This window comes from Hipposideros armiger, unplaced genomic scaffold (genome assembly GCF_001890085.2).
Source record: "Hipposideros armiger isolate ML-2016 unplaced genomic scaffold, ASM189008v1 scaffold_431, whole genome shotgun sequence".
NCBI classification, from domain to species: Eukaryota; Metazoa; Chordata; class Mammalia; order Chiroptera; family Hipposideridae; genus Hipposideros; species Hipposideros armiger.
The window spans coordinates 350,111-363,743 of record NW_017731781.1 but is presented as its reverse complement, the minus strand read 5'-3'; the positions used below and the strand labels follow the sequence as shown (position 1 = coordinate 363,743).

The following is a 13,633-nucleotide window of genomic DNA, read 5'->3' as shown; positions in this document are numbered from 1 at the left end:
ACCCCCTTTCCTGAAACCAGTGTATCCGGGACGTCTGGCCTTGGGTCCGAGGGGCCTGGGGTGCACAACTCAGGATGCAGTCTGCTCTCCGGGTCAACTTGTTTGCACCCCCACAAACCCTATGAGGATCGGCTCCGGAGTATCTAAAAAATTGCAGCTGCACTTTGATGTATAAATCCCCCAGTGCAGAAAAGTAAGGTTCCCAGCTCAACTGGCAGGCAGCTCGGAGCCCAGAGGGAGGGGTTCCGGACACTGGAGTGAGGGAGACAGGAGGGAAGAGGCGGAATCCTGAGGATTAGATGTGAGACTAGGTGAGAGCAGTTAGGTGGGAAATCTGAGTTTCCAAGTCTTTGGGAGAGTAGCGGATACCGGATAAACTCTGACTACTAGTACGCGATTATCATTAGGTGTGACCCCCATCCCAGCCTCCTATGCCTCTGGAACTGCAAGGGGATACAAGAAAACGTTTTTGAGTGACTAAAAGAATTAAGGAGGGGGCCCGGCGGAGTGGCGCGTTGGTTAAGAACTGGCTTGAGACGCCGGTTCTGAGCAGCAGGGCCCCAGTTCAGATCCCACATGGGCGCCGGTGTCACTGCCCTCTACAGCTAAGATGCTGAACAACAGCTCAACCTGTAGCTGGTCTGCAGTGAGTCGCAGGCGTCAGAGTAGGCTGCAGCCCCTGCTGCAGTGGGTTGCCATAAGCTACTGTGTGTGGCCCAGCAGCCAGCGTGAGCTGCCGACAGCTGGTGTGAGCTGCCAAGAGCCGCTGTGAGTGGCCATCCAGAGGCCAGCGACTGATCTGCCTGACCCAGGAATGCAATGAGCAATGATAATACCAACATGGGCCAGTGAAACGACGTCCTCCACAACTAGACTGAAGAACAAAAGGACAGCAACTTGTCTGTTCCCCTTCCCTGATTCTCCAACGCTGTTCCCCTCACCCAATTCCCCAATAAAAATCTTTAAAAAAAGGACTCCCTGACAGTGACAGCAACACCATTGCAGCCTGGTGAGGGTACCAGGCCACCATCTCACTAGGCCTGGCTCTTGGCAACCTCCCATCCCCCTAATCCCCTCTCCTTTCAGGCCAGTAGATCAGCAACGGGTGCTAAGGCTCTAACCTTCCTGGTGTGCAAGGCCCACATTATACAGAGAGGAACCAGAGAGCCTCAGGAGTTGGGTCCCCCTCCACCTTGGCACCACCTGCTGCCCCCATGCCTCCTCCCTGACTCCTCTCTGCCACCCACCCCACTCCTGGTACTGTCCTGTCTTCCAAAGACAATGTGTCCCAAGTAGTGTCTGGGTGGTGTCAGTGTCTGGCATCCAAAAGGCTGAATTTCCAAAGCCCAGAAAGCTCAGAAAGGGAACCTAGAAGCAACCCAAACTCTCCAAACCAAAACCAGTGCAGACATGAGCTCAGGCATGGACAAAGGGCTGCCTGCACTGGCCAGGGAGGGAGAGGGGCTGAGGGTAGGTTCTAGGGAATCGGGGGGTCATATGAGCCAGATCTCATGCCTGCTGCAAAAAACCACTAACCCAATCCCTTCTCTCTCCAGATGAATCCCTGCAGCTTCATGGACTCAGGAGAAAGAAGCCAGACAACGCAGAATGTAGCCAACTGGAGATGGGGTGGGGGCTAATCTTCTCCTGCCCTTACCACCCTAGGAGTAGAAAATAAAGAAGAAGAGCAGTAGTGTGGGTGCTATGAATTAGGGGCCTAGTCTGGGCCTGCTCAGTCACTGAGAGGGGGGGAGGAGGGGAAGAAGTTCACATACAGGAAACCACGAGCAGCCAGAGCAGAGAAGAAATTGTGGCGTAGTCTGGGGGACTGGACTCAAGAAGATCTTTGGAGTCCTAGAAGGTTCAGCTGCAGCAGGATGACAATGATTGGTATGATTCAGTCAACCATAAATTTATCAGTATCATCTTTAATTCTTACAACAACCCTGGAGGCAGGTGTTATCCCTGTTTTCCAGGTGAGGAAACAAGAATCAGAGAGCTTGCCCAGGGTCATGTAACCTCTAAGTGACCGAATCATGATTTAAACCTATATCTGCCAGGCCCCAAAACTCAACCACTAAAGGTGAAAGAATCAGAGAGAGATTCGGCCCCCAGTAGGAAGGTGATAGCAGATAGTCTCTAAGGGCGGGGCTGTGGCTTCTCTGATCTCAGGCCCCTCTCCTCTGCCCAGGCCCCGCCCCTGCCCCTCCCAGCGCTGCCTGGACGTGTGGGGTGAGAGCTCCTCCTAGGACACCCCTTCCTCTTGGGGAAAGAATTACAACCTGCCCCAGGGTCCCACCCCAGGAGGACCCTCTCCTCCTTCTACATCAACACCCCTCTGAGGGCAGGGAGTGCCTCCACCTGCATCCCCACCAACCTAGCCTCAGGCCCCACTGGCCCCCGCAGAGGTCACACTGAGATGACGGTCAAGCTGGATTTCGAGGAATGTCTTAAGGACTCACCACGCTTCCGGTAAGTGTATGGAGGTCTGGGGGGCAGAGGAGAGTGGTCCGACACCCCACAACACACACACACACACACACACACATCCTTCCCAAGGCCAGATGTCCTAACAGGGAATAGTCTCAAAGGGACAAGATAAAGCTTGTGGGCCAAAGTAGTACCTCTGTTCTCAAACCCAGAGGAGGCCACCAGCCTCTCACCCCCAGAGCTGGCATTCCATCCATTCTCCCTCTCGCTGGGACCCCTGCCCCTCCCCCAGCACCTGCTCAGGGCGGTTAGCAACTTCCTGTCCTCGCCACATCCACCCTCCTTATACCCTTCCTGCTCTGGCCTGTGCCCTACTAGCTCTCACACTGTGGAGTGAGTGAGCAAGAGAGGGCAGGTGGCTGGGCCTTCTTAATCCACCAGTTTTTCTGTCTGTACCCTTCACTCCCTACCCCCAACCCCAGACCTGACCCTGCTAAGGCAAACAGACCAGATGGACCCAAGCTTTGTTTCTTTTACCCCATTCTTCCTTTCCCAGAGCCTCTATCGAGCTGGTGGAAGCCGAAGTTTCAGAACTGGAGACCCGACTGGAAAAGGTGACCCAGGATCGGATTAAGATAAGAGGGGTGGAGCCAGGGAGAAAGCTGGAGAAGGGGTGAAGGAGTCCTAAGGATTATTGAATGCTAATCATGTGAGGTAGATATTTGGGGGCTACAGAGAAGCAAAAAGGTGGTTCTGTACCCTCAGGGAGCTTGAGATCTTGGTAAACAAGACTCAATTGTGGACTTACCCAGTCAGCTCTTTAGCCCTGTATTATGCCCAGACCTGGGCTCTTGGGGAGAGTAAGACTGCTTTTGCCCCCAGGGAGCCCACAGACTGACTATGGAGGACAACCCAGTAAAATACTTAAACACAAGACAGTAAGGCATGTGTACACACACAGATGCACACACACACACACTCCCATCCCCTTTATTTTTCTCTACAGCATTTATCTCAATCTGACATATATTTACTTGCTGTATTAGTTTTCTATTGCTATGTAACCAATTATCACAAATTTAGTGACTTAGTACACTTTTTATCATAGTTTCTGGGGGTCAGGAGTTGGGGACAGCTTAGCTGGGTCTTAACTCCTGCTCAGGGTCTTACAGGTTGCAGTCAAGGTGTTGGTTGAGGCTGTAGTCTCATCTAAGGCTCAGGGTTTCCTTCCAAGCTCACATGATTATTGGGAGAATTCAGTTTCTTGCTGTTGCAGGACTGAGGCCTTCATCTCCTTGAGGCCACCAAGTCCCTTGCCATGTCTCCCTGTCCATAGGCAGTTTAATTCCTAGCACCTGGCTTCTTCAAGGCCAGCAGGAGAGTCTTCCTTATGTGTTCTGGCAAGAAGGCATCAATTTATGTCAGAATGGAATCACAGGAGCAAATCTATCACCTTTGCCATGTGTCGTAACCAAATCATGGAAATGCCGTCCCATCACCCTGTCCATATTCTACTGGTTAGAAGCAAGTCAGGTCTCACTCATACTCAAGGGGTGGGGATTATGCAAGAGTGGGAATCATCAGGGATCACCTTAGTGTATGTCTGTCATGCTTGCTGATTTTTTTTCTTGTCTACTTTTCCTCGCTAGAAATGTAAATGTCATGGGAGATTTTTTTTTTTTTTTAAGATTTTTATTGGGGAATTGGGGGGATGGGAACAGTGCTGGGGAATTGGGGAAAGGGGAACAGACAAGTTGCTGTCGTTTTGTTCTTCAATCTAGTTGTGGAGGACGTTGCTTCACTGGCCCAAGTTGGCACCATCATTGCGCTCTTCTCTGGCGAGGCAAATCAGTCGCCGGCTTCTGGACGGCCGCTCACTGCGGCTGCTGGCCGCTCACGCTGGCTGCTGGCCACACACGGTAGCCCATGGCAATCCACTGCCACAGGGACTGCAGCCCACGCCGTCGCCGGCGACTCATGGCAGCCCAGCTCCAGGTTGAGCTGTTGTTCAGCATCTTAGCTGTGGAGGGCAGTGTCACTGGCCCTCATATGTGGGATCCGAACCGGGGCCCTCTGGCATCCCAAGCGAGTTCTTAACCATCGCACCACTCGGCCGGCCCTCATGGGAGATTTTTATGTTTTGTTTTTGTTCAATCATCAGTGTACATACTATGGCCTGAAAGTTAGTGGATGACCAACTAATATATATATATATATATATATATATATGTATATATATATATATATATTTTAATTAAACTTTTTATTTTGAGTTAATTATAGACTCACAAGAAGTTGCAAAAATAGTATAGGATGTCCCAAGTATTCATCACCCAATTGTCTCCAATGGTGGCATCTTACATAACCACCAAAACCAGGAAATTGATATTGGCATGATGCAATGAACTGTCTACAGACTTTACGTGGACTTTACCTATTTTGCATTATACTCTTTTTTAAAAAAAACTTTGTTTATAATTAAGTGGCACTTTATCACGTGTGTAGATTCTTATAACCAGCATCACACTCAAGATACAAAACTCCTATCACCACAAAGGAACTCTTTTGTACTACCTTTTGTAATGATACCTTCCCCTGCCCCCTTCTCTAATCCATGATAACCACTCATTGTTCTCCATCTCTAGACTTTTGTCATTTCTAGAATGTTATATAAGTGGACTCATACAATATGTGACCTCTTAAGATTGGCTTTTTTTTCTCCACTCAGAATAATGTCCTTGAAGTTTATTCAAGTTGTTACATGTCAATAGTATCAGTAGTTCAATATCAATAGTTCATGTATGAATAGTTAATTCCTTTGCATTGCTGAGTACCATTCTATTGTATGGATGTACCAGTTTGTCACTAGTTCAGTCTTATGAAAGTTCCTTACTCAGATATTGGGGGAGGGGGTGTTGGATAAGGGAAAAACTGGACATTCAGTCCCCCAACTCCACACAAAGGACTTGTGAGCATCTGGTTACTTGTCACAGATATCCCATGGGGATATCTGATAAAGTTTGATTGTGGTCAGTTTCCTGACCATTACTGATCCTACTAGCCACCTCAAGTCAAGCTACATTTCCCTGAAGCCTTCACTAGCCCTAAAAAGTGTTTTTCAGTTCAACAAAAGTTCATCGGGCTAAGCTGACAGACTTCACAGATACTTGCTCCATCCCAGATACGGTGACTCAGGCCAGAGCCAAGTGGCATCACCTCAGGGGCAAAGCAGTTCCTGCAGGTAACAAGGGCCAGGGGTCTGGAAACCTCACTTTGGCTGCTGACTCAGCCACATGGCTCTCCCAGAGAGACCCTCCTCAGACCAGTGACTTGTCCCCTTGTTTATCAAGCCTTCTTTCTTTTTTGTCAATTGGGGCCAGACCGAATGGGCCTTACGAACACCCGAGCATGCCATCTTCACCCTGAGCCTGTGGCCTAGTGATCAATTAATATTTATGAGGAAATGTTCAATGAGCACAGAATGAGACAAATCCAGACAGGAAATACTGTAGAATTTAATACCAACCAGGTAGAGCATACATCCTGTGAGTCAGACAGTGCATGAGGATGGAGTTTCTAGGGAGCTTTGGATCCACGCAGTTGGGGGCAGGGCAGGGAGAGACACGTGGGAGTGGACAGAGAAAGATGTTTTGAAGGTGAAGCTGACATTGGCTTTGGTGGCAGGCTGGGAGAAATTTTGTTCCAGGCACAGAGCAGTGGGAGTAAAGCAACAGAGATGGGAGAATACCAGGTCAATTTTAGAAACTGTGAGAACTAAACTGGGCTGCAGAGAAGTGTAGGCAAGGTTGGGAAGAAAGGGCAGAGGCCAAAGGAAGGGGACAGGAAGTGGGACAGGAATGGGGGTGCCATCGACTGTGGAGGCACATAGCATGACTCCCTATTGCCTATTGCTTCCTAGCTCCTCAAGCTGGGTAATGGCCTTCTGGAAAGTGGGCGCCATTACCTTGCTTCCAGCCGGGCCTTCATTATTGGCATTTGTGATCTGGCCCGCTTGGGTCCACCAGAGCCCATGATGGCGGTATGTGGAGGGCCCGAACCACAGTGGGATGGGGTTTGGGATGAGGAGAGATCCTTTGGAAGCCGGGGAGGGTTGGTCTGGGGTCTGCAGGTTGCAGGCCAGAGGAGGGCTGGGGCTGCCATCTGAGACAGCCGTAGCAGGCTGGGTCTAGAGATGGGAGGGCCTTACTGCCCCATGCCTGGTACTCTTTCTCTGCCTCTTCTTGCTTAGGAGTGTCTGGACAAATTCACTGAGAGCCTGAGTCACAAGCTGGATAGCCACTCGGTGAGTGGGGGTAGGTAGGTATAGAGAGGCGGGGGGAGCGAGGTTGTCTGTGGTCCTGACCCCCACCTGCCAATTTCTGCTTCCCCACAGGAGCTTCTAGATGCCACCCAGCACACACTGCAGCAGCAAATCCAGACCCTGGTTAAAGAGTGAGTTGGGAGCGAAACCAGCCCTCTTCCCATTACCACAGGGGCTCCCTGAATAAAGTTGTGAGACTAGGGATTTCTGGTGGCCTGATTGCTATCCCCCATCCCAAGGACTCCCTTGGAGCTCTGACTGTACAGAGGCTAACTGAAAGGTGATGAGTGGGCCTGCTCTTCGGACTTCTCTGTTGGGGGCAGGTGGGTATATCTATGATTCTTTGTTATCCTCCCTTCCCCAGAGGTCTCCGGGGTTTCCGAGAGGCTCGCCGGGATTTCTGGCGGGGGGCCGAGAACCTAGAGGCTGCTCTTACCCACAACGCAGAGGTCCCCAGGCGTCGGATCCAAGAAGCAGAAGAAGCAGGAGTTGCTTTGAAGACTGCTCGAGCCGGTTACCGGGGACGGGCACTAGATTATGCCCTGCAGGTGCCTGCCCCAACCTGTCCTCCTGGATTACCAGGGCCTCAGTCATCTCAAGGCTGGAGAGTCTCTGGTGTGAAGTGGGAGGGGGCACTATGTTTTCAAGGATGACCTGGGGTATTTTTGGGCCCTCAGATCAATGTGATCGAGGACAAGAGGAAGTTTGACATCATGGAGTTTGTGAGTTGCAGCTGTAGCAAGGGCAAGGGGAGGAGCCTGCTGATGGAGAGCTGGAGGGAAGAGGGAAAGAGTGAAGGGTCCTTCCTCAGCTATTCCTTCTGCCCACCTTGGCCTCAGGTGCTGCGTTTGGTGGAGGCCCAGGCTATGCATTTCCAGCAGGGCCACGAGGAGCTGAGTCGGCTGGCCCAGTATCGCAAGGAGCTAGGCGCCCAGGTAGGGCCCCATGGAGCAGGCAGGTGATAGAGGGTAGTGGGCTCTAGGATGACTTTCCTGGCCTCATTGGGGGAGGCCAGGGCCATCAAAGATGCCCCTCCTATGCCCAGTTGCACCAGCTGGTCTTGAATTCAGCTCGCGAGAAGAGGGACATGGAGCAGAGACATGTACTGCTGAAACAAAAGGTAAGGGCTAAGGCTTCAGATGGGAGGCAGATGGGCCTGGGGCCTTGCTCTTTGCCCACAGAGTTGCTTTTTCACCCTTTTGTACCCTCAGGAGCTGGGTGGGGAGGAGCCAGAGCCAAGCCTAAAGGAGGGGCCTGGTGGCCTGGTCATGGAAGGACATCTCTTCAAACGGGCCAGCAATGCATTTAAGACCTGGAGCAGGTGAGAGAGGACACCCCAATCAGCCAAACCCATCCAATTAAGTATTTTTTGAGTGGTTATAGTATGTTAAACACAGCAAGAAAAACAGAACCCCCTGCCTTCAGAAAATTTTACATTTCATCAGCAAAGACAGGCAATAATATAATAATTAAGTAAATGTTATGTTAGTATATATTATATTAGAAGGTAAGAGCGCCATAGAAGAAAAATAACAAAGTAAGGGATGTGGATAGATGAGGGGTTGCAATTTTAAGAGGCGTGGTCAGGGTAGGCCTCATGGACATAAAGGACATCTGGGGGGAGGAATGTTCTAGGCAAAAAGAGGAGCCAGCACCAAGGCCCAGAGAAACCAGCTGGACTGTTCAGAGGAACAGAGTGGAAGCCATGGGTGTGGACAGTTAGGGAAGGAGGAGGAAGAGGTAGGAGATGAAGCTGGAGCTAATGGTGTGAATCATGATAGGGCCTTGTTGGCTTCTGTAGGGACTTGGGCTCAACTCTGAGGGAAATGGGGAGCCATTGCAGGGTTCAGAGCAGGGTGATGGTCTGCTCTGACTCAACTCCTTCCCCTTCTAGGGCCACTGCCAGCCCATATGAGATCTTTGTGCAAATTAGAAAACAGAGCCCCTTCCCCAAGATACTGCCATCTGTCAAAAACATTTTAGCAACAGACTTATTTTACTAGAAGCATTTTATTGTCATCTGCTGGAAAGTTATCTTCATAAATATATCAAATCTGGTTTGTCCAAAATGAGAATAGCACCCCTTAGATACCTTGCTCTGCAACTGTCTACCTCCTGTGGAACATCTCATGGGTCAGTCAGCTCAGATCTCTCTCCTCTCAGCAAAATCCTTAGGGGCAAAGGATCTGCTGTCCCTGTCCCGAACCTCATCCCGATGCTGCCCATGTCCATAACTCTACTTCCACCTCCTCTAGACGCTGGTTCACTATTCAGAGCAACCAACTGGTTTATCAGAAGAAGTACAAGGTGAGTAGCCTGAGTCCTGGAGGCCTAGGCCCAGGAAGATTCGGCCCTTGCTGCAGCTGGCTGGACATCTGCCCCTTTATCACATTCTCGTTCCAGGATCCTGTGACTGTGGTGGTAGATGACCTTCGCCTCTGCACAGTGAAGCTCTGCCCTGACTCGGAAAGGCGGTTCTGCTTTGAGGTGGTATCCCCCAGCAAGTGAGTGCAATCCCCAGGGGTGATGCTCTAATATCTCTAAATTTTTACCAACTGGAAAGGTAGGGCCAGTTACAAAGGCATCGTTGGAGTAGGGACTTGGAGGCCCTCCATACAGCCCCAGGTGTTAACTCTTTGATGGCTGGATTGTGGGGCAGCCTCGGGGAGGCTGTAGGGTGATGGGGGATATTTAAAAGGATATTACCAATTGGTGCAGAAGTATTCCATATGACTGGTGCCAGTTGAATACTAGCTCAATGTCGGCCTGCCCATCCTGCCACATGCTTCCTAGACCTCAGACCTCTCCCTGCTCTCCATCCCCTCTCCTGCCCAGGTCCTGCCTCTTGCAGGCTGACTCAGAGCGCCTCCTGCAGCTGTGGGTCAGTGCTGTGCAAAGCAGCATTGCCACGGCCTTCAGCCAGGCTCTCCTTGATGACAGCCCTCGGGGTCCAGGCCAGGTACCTTGACATTGGGGTGCAGGGTCAGGTTGCCCAGGGAGATGGGGCATCCCTTTCCCTAGGCCCTCTGGCTACTCTTTTTTCCCCTGTCTCCTCCAGGGCTCAGGACATCTGGTCATGGGTTCTGCTGCCACCCTGGGCTCTGGTGGGACGACCAGGGGAAGGGAGGCTGGTGGAGTGGGGCATGTGGCAGCTCAGGTACAGAGTGTGGATGGCAATGCCCAGTGTTGCGACTGCCGTGAACCAGCCCCTGAGTGGGCCAGCATCAACCTTGGTGTCACCCTCTGCATTCAGTGCTCCGGCATCCACAGGTCATTCCCTAAGGCTGCAAATCAAGGGCCCATTCTTTCTGGCTGCAGTATTGGGTGGAACCAAGATAGAGCTAATCACACAGGCTCCTCCCTTCCCACCCTGCTCTGGCTTTCTCTCAGATTCTGGCTGTCACCAGGCACAGGCCTGGGTCGAGTATGTGGGGCACAAGGTGAACCCTGGTGCACCCAGTCCCTCAGTGTCCTTGTCTAGTCAGGGTTGGGGAACACCCAGAGGAGTTTATTGGCTTGATTAGAGGAGCTGTGGGGTCAGGGCTGCTGAGGGTAGGGAAGCCAACAAAGAGCAGAGAGAGAAGAGGTTGTGAGGCCTTAGCAAGTTTATAAAGCCCTCACCCCGAGTCAGTCTGGTGGAGGAAGGGAAGGGGAATGGCAGGAAAGAGTTTTCCAGGCCAAAGTGCCAAGAGAGAAGGGAGGTAGCTGAAGAGGATGAGACTCTTAAAATGAAATGTAGGAGACGAAGGGAAAAGAGGGGATGGTACACAGGCAGGATCCTTCCAGATGCAGGTCAAGACTACATGGCCCTAGCTACCTCCTAGCCCAGCACCTCTGTGTGGTCCCCCCCACGCAGGACATTGTCTCCAAGTCCTTTCAGGAGCAGCAGCAGCTCCCCCAGCTACTGCCTCACATAGGGCCTGACTTCTACTCTGGCCCTTCAGGAGCCTTGGTGTTCATTTCTCCAAAGTCCGTTCTCTGACACTTGACTCGTGGGAACCAGAACTAGTAAAGGTGACTTGGGGGTGTTGTGAAGAGTGTGGGGGATGGAGCGGGGTGAGGACAGGGCTGCAGAGTCCTATGGGCTCAGACACTCACCCCTACCCTACTTGACTATCTCTGTTCCTTGGTTACCGGAAGCTTATGTGTGAGCTGGGAAATGTAGTCATCAACCAGATCTATGAGGCCCGTGTGGAGGCCATGGCTGTGAAGAAACCAGGGCCCAGCTGCTCCCGGTGAGGCTTGGGGGCAGAGGCTGGGGCTGCCCTCTTCACAGGGAGGGAAGACGGTCTGGAATAGGAGGAGGGAGGGTGTCCCCTTCTTCCCCCCTATCTCTCTAGGCAGGAGAAGGAGGCCTGGATTCATGCCAAATATGTGGAGAAGAAGTTCCTGACCAAGCTTCCTGAGGTTCGAAGGCGAAGAGGCGGCCGGGGGCCCCCAAGAGGGCAGCCTCCTGTGCCCCCAAAGCCTTCCATTAAGCCCCAGCCAGGGAGCTTCAGATCCAAGCCAGGTATAGGGTTTGTTGGGCATTCATTGAGCATCTGCTATGTGCTCAGCACATCAAACCTGATGGGGAGGTTCAGAGTATGAGACCCAGCCCTTCCCTTTTAGAACATTGGAGGGGTCAGACCACATTCACACTTGTTTTAGAAGGCAAGAATTCTGGGGGTTAGAGCGAAAAATGGGAAGGAGCGTGGGACTAGGAGTAGGCAGGGAGGGCTATGTAAGGGTGTCAACAGCATCAGAAAAGTCAGGACTGAGACTGAGCTAGGGCCTCCAAAGGCCTGTAAGGAAGGGTATGTGTTTGGCTGGAACAGAGAAAGCCAAGAGAGCTGAGGCAGACCTTCACTTGCAATATCCCAACCAGTCAGGGTGGTTGGACAGGAAGAGGTAAATGATGCTTTCTAGCCCCCACACCTTAGGAGCCCTGCTCACATACACACTCACACATACCTCCACTTCCCACCACAGTCCCCAGAATCTTGAAGGCCTCCCGGTAATTGGGAAGTGACCTATCCAATTACCGCATCAGGGGACTTTGCTGAGGGTTTTCTTTCCAGACTCAAAGCTGATTCCCCCTAACAGAGCCACCCTCTGATGACCTGGGCAGCCTGCATCCTGGGGCCCTGCTGTTTCGGGCTGCTGGGCATCCTCCATCCCTCCCCACCATGGCTGATGCCCTTGCCCATGGAGCAGATGTCAACTGGGTCAATGCGGGTCAAGAGAATGCCACACCACTGATCCAGGCCACAGCTGCTGTGAGGGTCTTGCCAATCTCCCCACTCTACCCTAAGGCTCCTGACCTTCCTTGCTACTGAATTTCTTAGCCCTCCCCCCACCCTATAGGGAGTGATAACCAATAGAAACTGGTTGCTAAGTGTGTGTGATTTGGAGGCAGACAATCTGGGTTTGAATCCAGACTCTCACCACTTAGTGTTATGAACCTCTCTGTGCCTCAGTTTCCTCAGCTGTAAAATAGGGATCCCATATCTCATTAGGTTGTACTGTGGATATAATGTATGAATACATGTAAAGAGCTAGAGCAGAGCCTGATACCTAGCTGTACCCCTACACTCCTGATCCCATCCCCCGCCCTCTGACCCCACTCTAAAATATTTTTAAATCTGCATCTAAAGATGCTGCCCTCTCTCCCCATTCTCCACTTCTCAATGCAGAATTCTCTTCTGGCCTGTGAGTTTCTCCTCCAGAATGGGGCAAACGTGAACCAAGCAGACAGCCACGGCAGGGGCCCACTCCACCACGCAACCATTCTTGGGCACACTGGGTAGGAGGGGCAGGGATAATGGCCTTGGGGAGAAAGGTACCAGACAGGGTGAGCTGCTGGCTGAACCTGACTATCCTCTCCAGGCTGGCCTGCCTGTTCCTGAAACGGGGAGCCGACCTGGGAGCTCGGGACTCTGAAGGCAGGGACCCTCTGACCATAGCCATGGAAACAGCCAACGCTGACATCGTCACCCTGTGAGGATGCCTGAAGGGGCGGGGCTAACGCTTGCACCATCCACGTGGGCGGGGCTAACGCCGGGACCCGAATGTGCCCAGCCTGGGGAGAGGCGGGGTCATTTCCTGGACCAGGCGAGAGACAGGTTGCTCCAAGTGTTGATTGGGCGTAGAATAGGAAGGGGGCGGGCAGGGCCTGAGGATGGGGAGCTCATCTTGAGAGGCAACATTCATCAACATTTTTGTCGGGCATCTTTTTAAGCACTAGACCCTGGGGAAACAGATGAATAAACAATTCAAAGGGTGGGAACTAGAGTCGGGGAGAATGAGAAGATTCTCATTCATTCTTTAATTCCCTCTCCTTTAGGCTACGATTGGCAAAGATGAGAGAAGCTGAAGCAGCTCAAGGCCAGGCAGGTAAAGTATCCACCCCACCACCAGGCCTAACATTATATCTGTGCTTCTGGCCCCAGGTGACTTTCCCCCTCGTGTCCAGCTTCATTAATTATTATTTATTAAACATGTATTGGGTACATTCGATGTGCCAAGGCAAGCAAGGGCTGTGCAGGTGTTTCCTCCACCCAGCTCTTACCAGGCCCACCCGGGGCCAGCTGTCCCCAGCATTGTCTCTCGTGTTTCGGCCCAGCTGTGGAGCTCTCAGCCCTTCCTCCCTCCCCTCAGGAGACGAGACGTATCTCGACATCTTCCGTGACTTCTCCCTCATGGCGTCGGATGACCCGGAGAAGCTGAGCCGGCGTAGTCATGACCTCCACACGCTTTGATTCCAGGACTTCGCCGGCCCGCGACTCCTGCCCTTCCCCACTATCAGGCCCGTCGCCATTAAAGCCTTTGTGTTTTGCTCTTTCCTTCATAGTTCATTTATTGGGTGCCACCTCCTGGCCTGCAAGGTGTTGGGAGCTGCAG

At 52.0% G+C, this 13,633-nt stretch overlaps 1 protein-coding gene across 5 annotated transcripts; it reads left to right on the top strand.

The window, feature by feature from the left end:
- Positions 1–1,802: 1,802 nt before the first annotated feature.
- Positions 1,803–13,575, top strand: ACAP1 (ArfGAP with coiled-coil, ankyrin repeat and PH domains 1). Of its 5 annotated transcripts, XM_019664922.1 has the most exons (23): positions 1,803–1,890; positions 2,192–2,472; positions 2,987–3,044; positions 6,350–6,469; positions 6,680–6,733; positions 6,824–6,882; positions 7,116–7,299; positions 7,429–7,473; positions 7,591–7,686; positions 7,797–7,871; positions 7,963–8,072; positions 9,007–9,058; positions 9,155–9,255; positions 9,587–9,710; positions 9,810–10,021; positions 10,696–10,765; positions 10,892–10,986; positions 11,092–11,261; positions 11,837–12,009; positions 12,427–12,536; positions 12,620–12,730; positions 13,077–13,126; positions 13,391–13,571. In XM_019664922.1, the coding sequence occupies exons 2-23, from the start codon at positions 2,420–2,422 to the stop codon at positions 13,489–13,491; spliced, it is 2,223 nt and encodes a 740-aa protein (XP_019520467.1). In that variant the 5' UTR covers positions 1,803–1,890; positions 2,192–2,419; the 3' UTR covers positions 13,492–13,571. The 5 variants fall into 5 exon arrangements, with proteins under 5 accessions (XP_019520467.1, XP_019520466.1, XP_019520468.1 ...); XM_019664921.1 differs by having other exon boundaries at positions 1,866–2,472; XM_019664926.1 differs by lacking the exons at positions 1,803–1,890; positions 2,192–2,472 and adding an exon at positions 5,553–5,671 and having other exon boundaries at positions 2,990–3,044; positions 13,391–13,575.
- Positions 13,576–13,633: the final 58 nt, after the last annotated feature.

Excerpts from the sequence above, each read along its gene's own strand:
- ACAP1 (XM_019664922.1), top strand. The coding sequence starts at position 2,420 with ATGACGGTCAAGCTGGATTTCGAGGAATGTCTTAAGGACTCACCACGC. Across the intron at positions 6,883-7,115 it reads ATCCAGACCCTGGTTAAAGA|AGGTCTCCGGGGTTTCCGAG; the intron begins GTGAGTTGGGAG and ends TCCCTTCCCCAG. Across the intron at positions 11,262-11,836 it reads GAGCTTCAGATCCAAGCCAG|AGCCACCCTCTGATGACCTG; the intron begins GTATAGGGTTTG and ends TCCCCCTAACAG.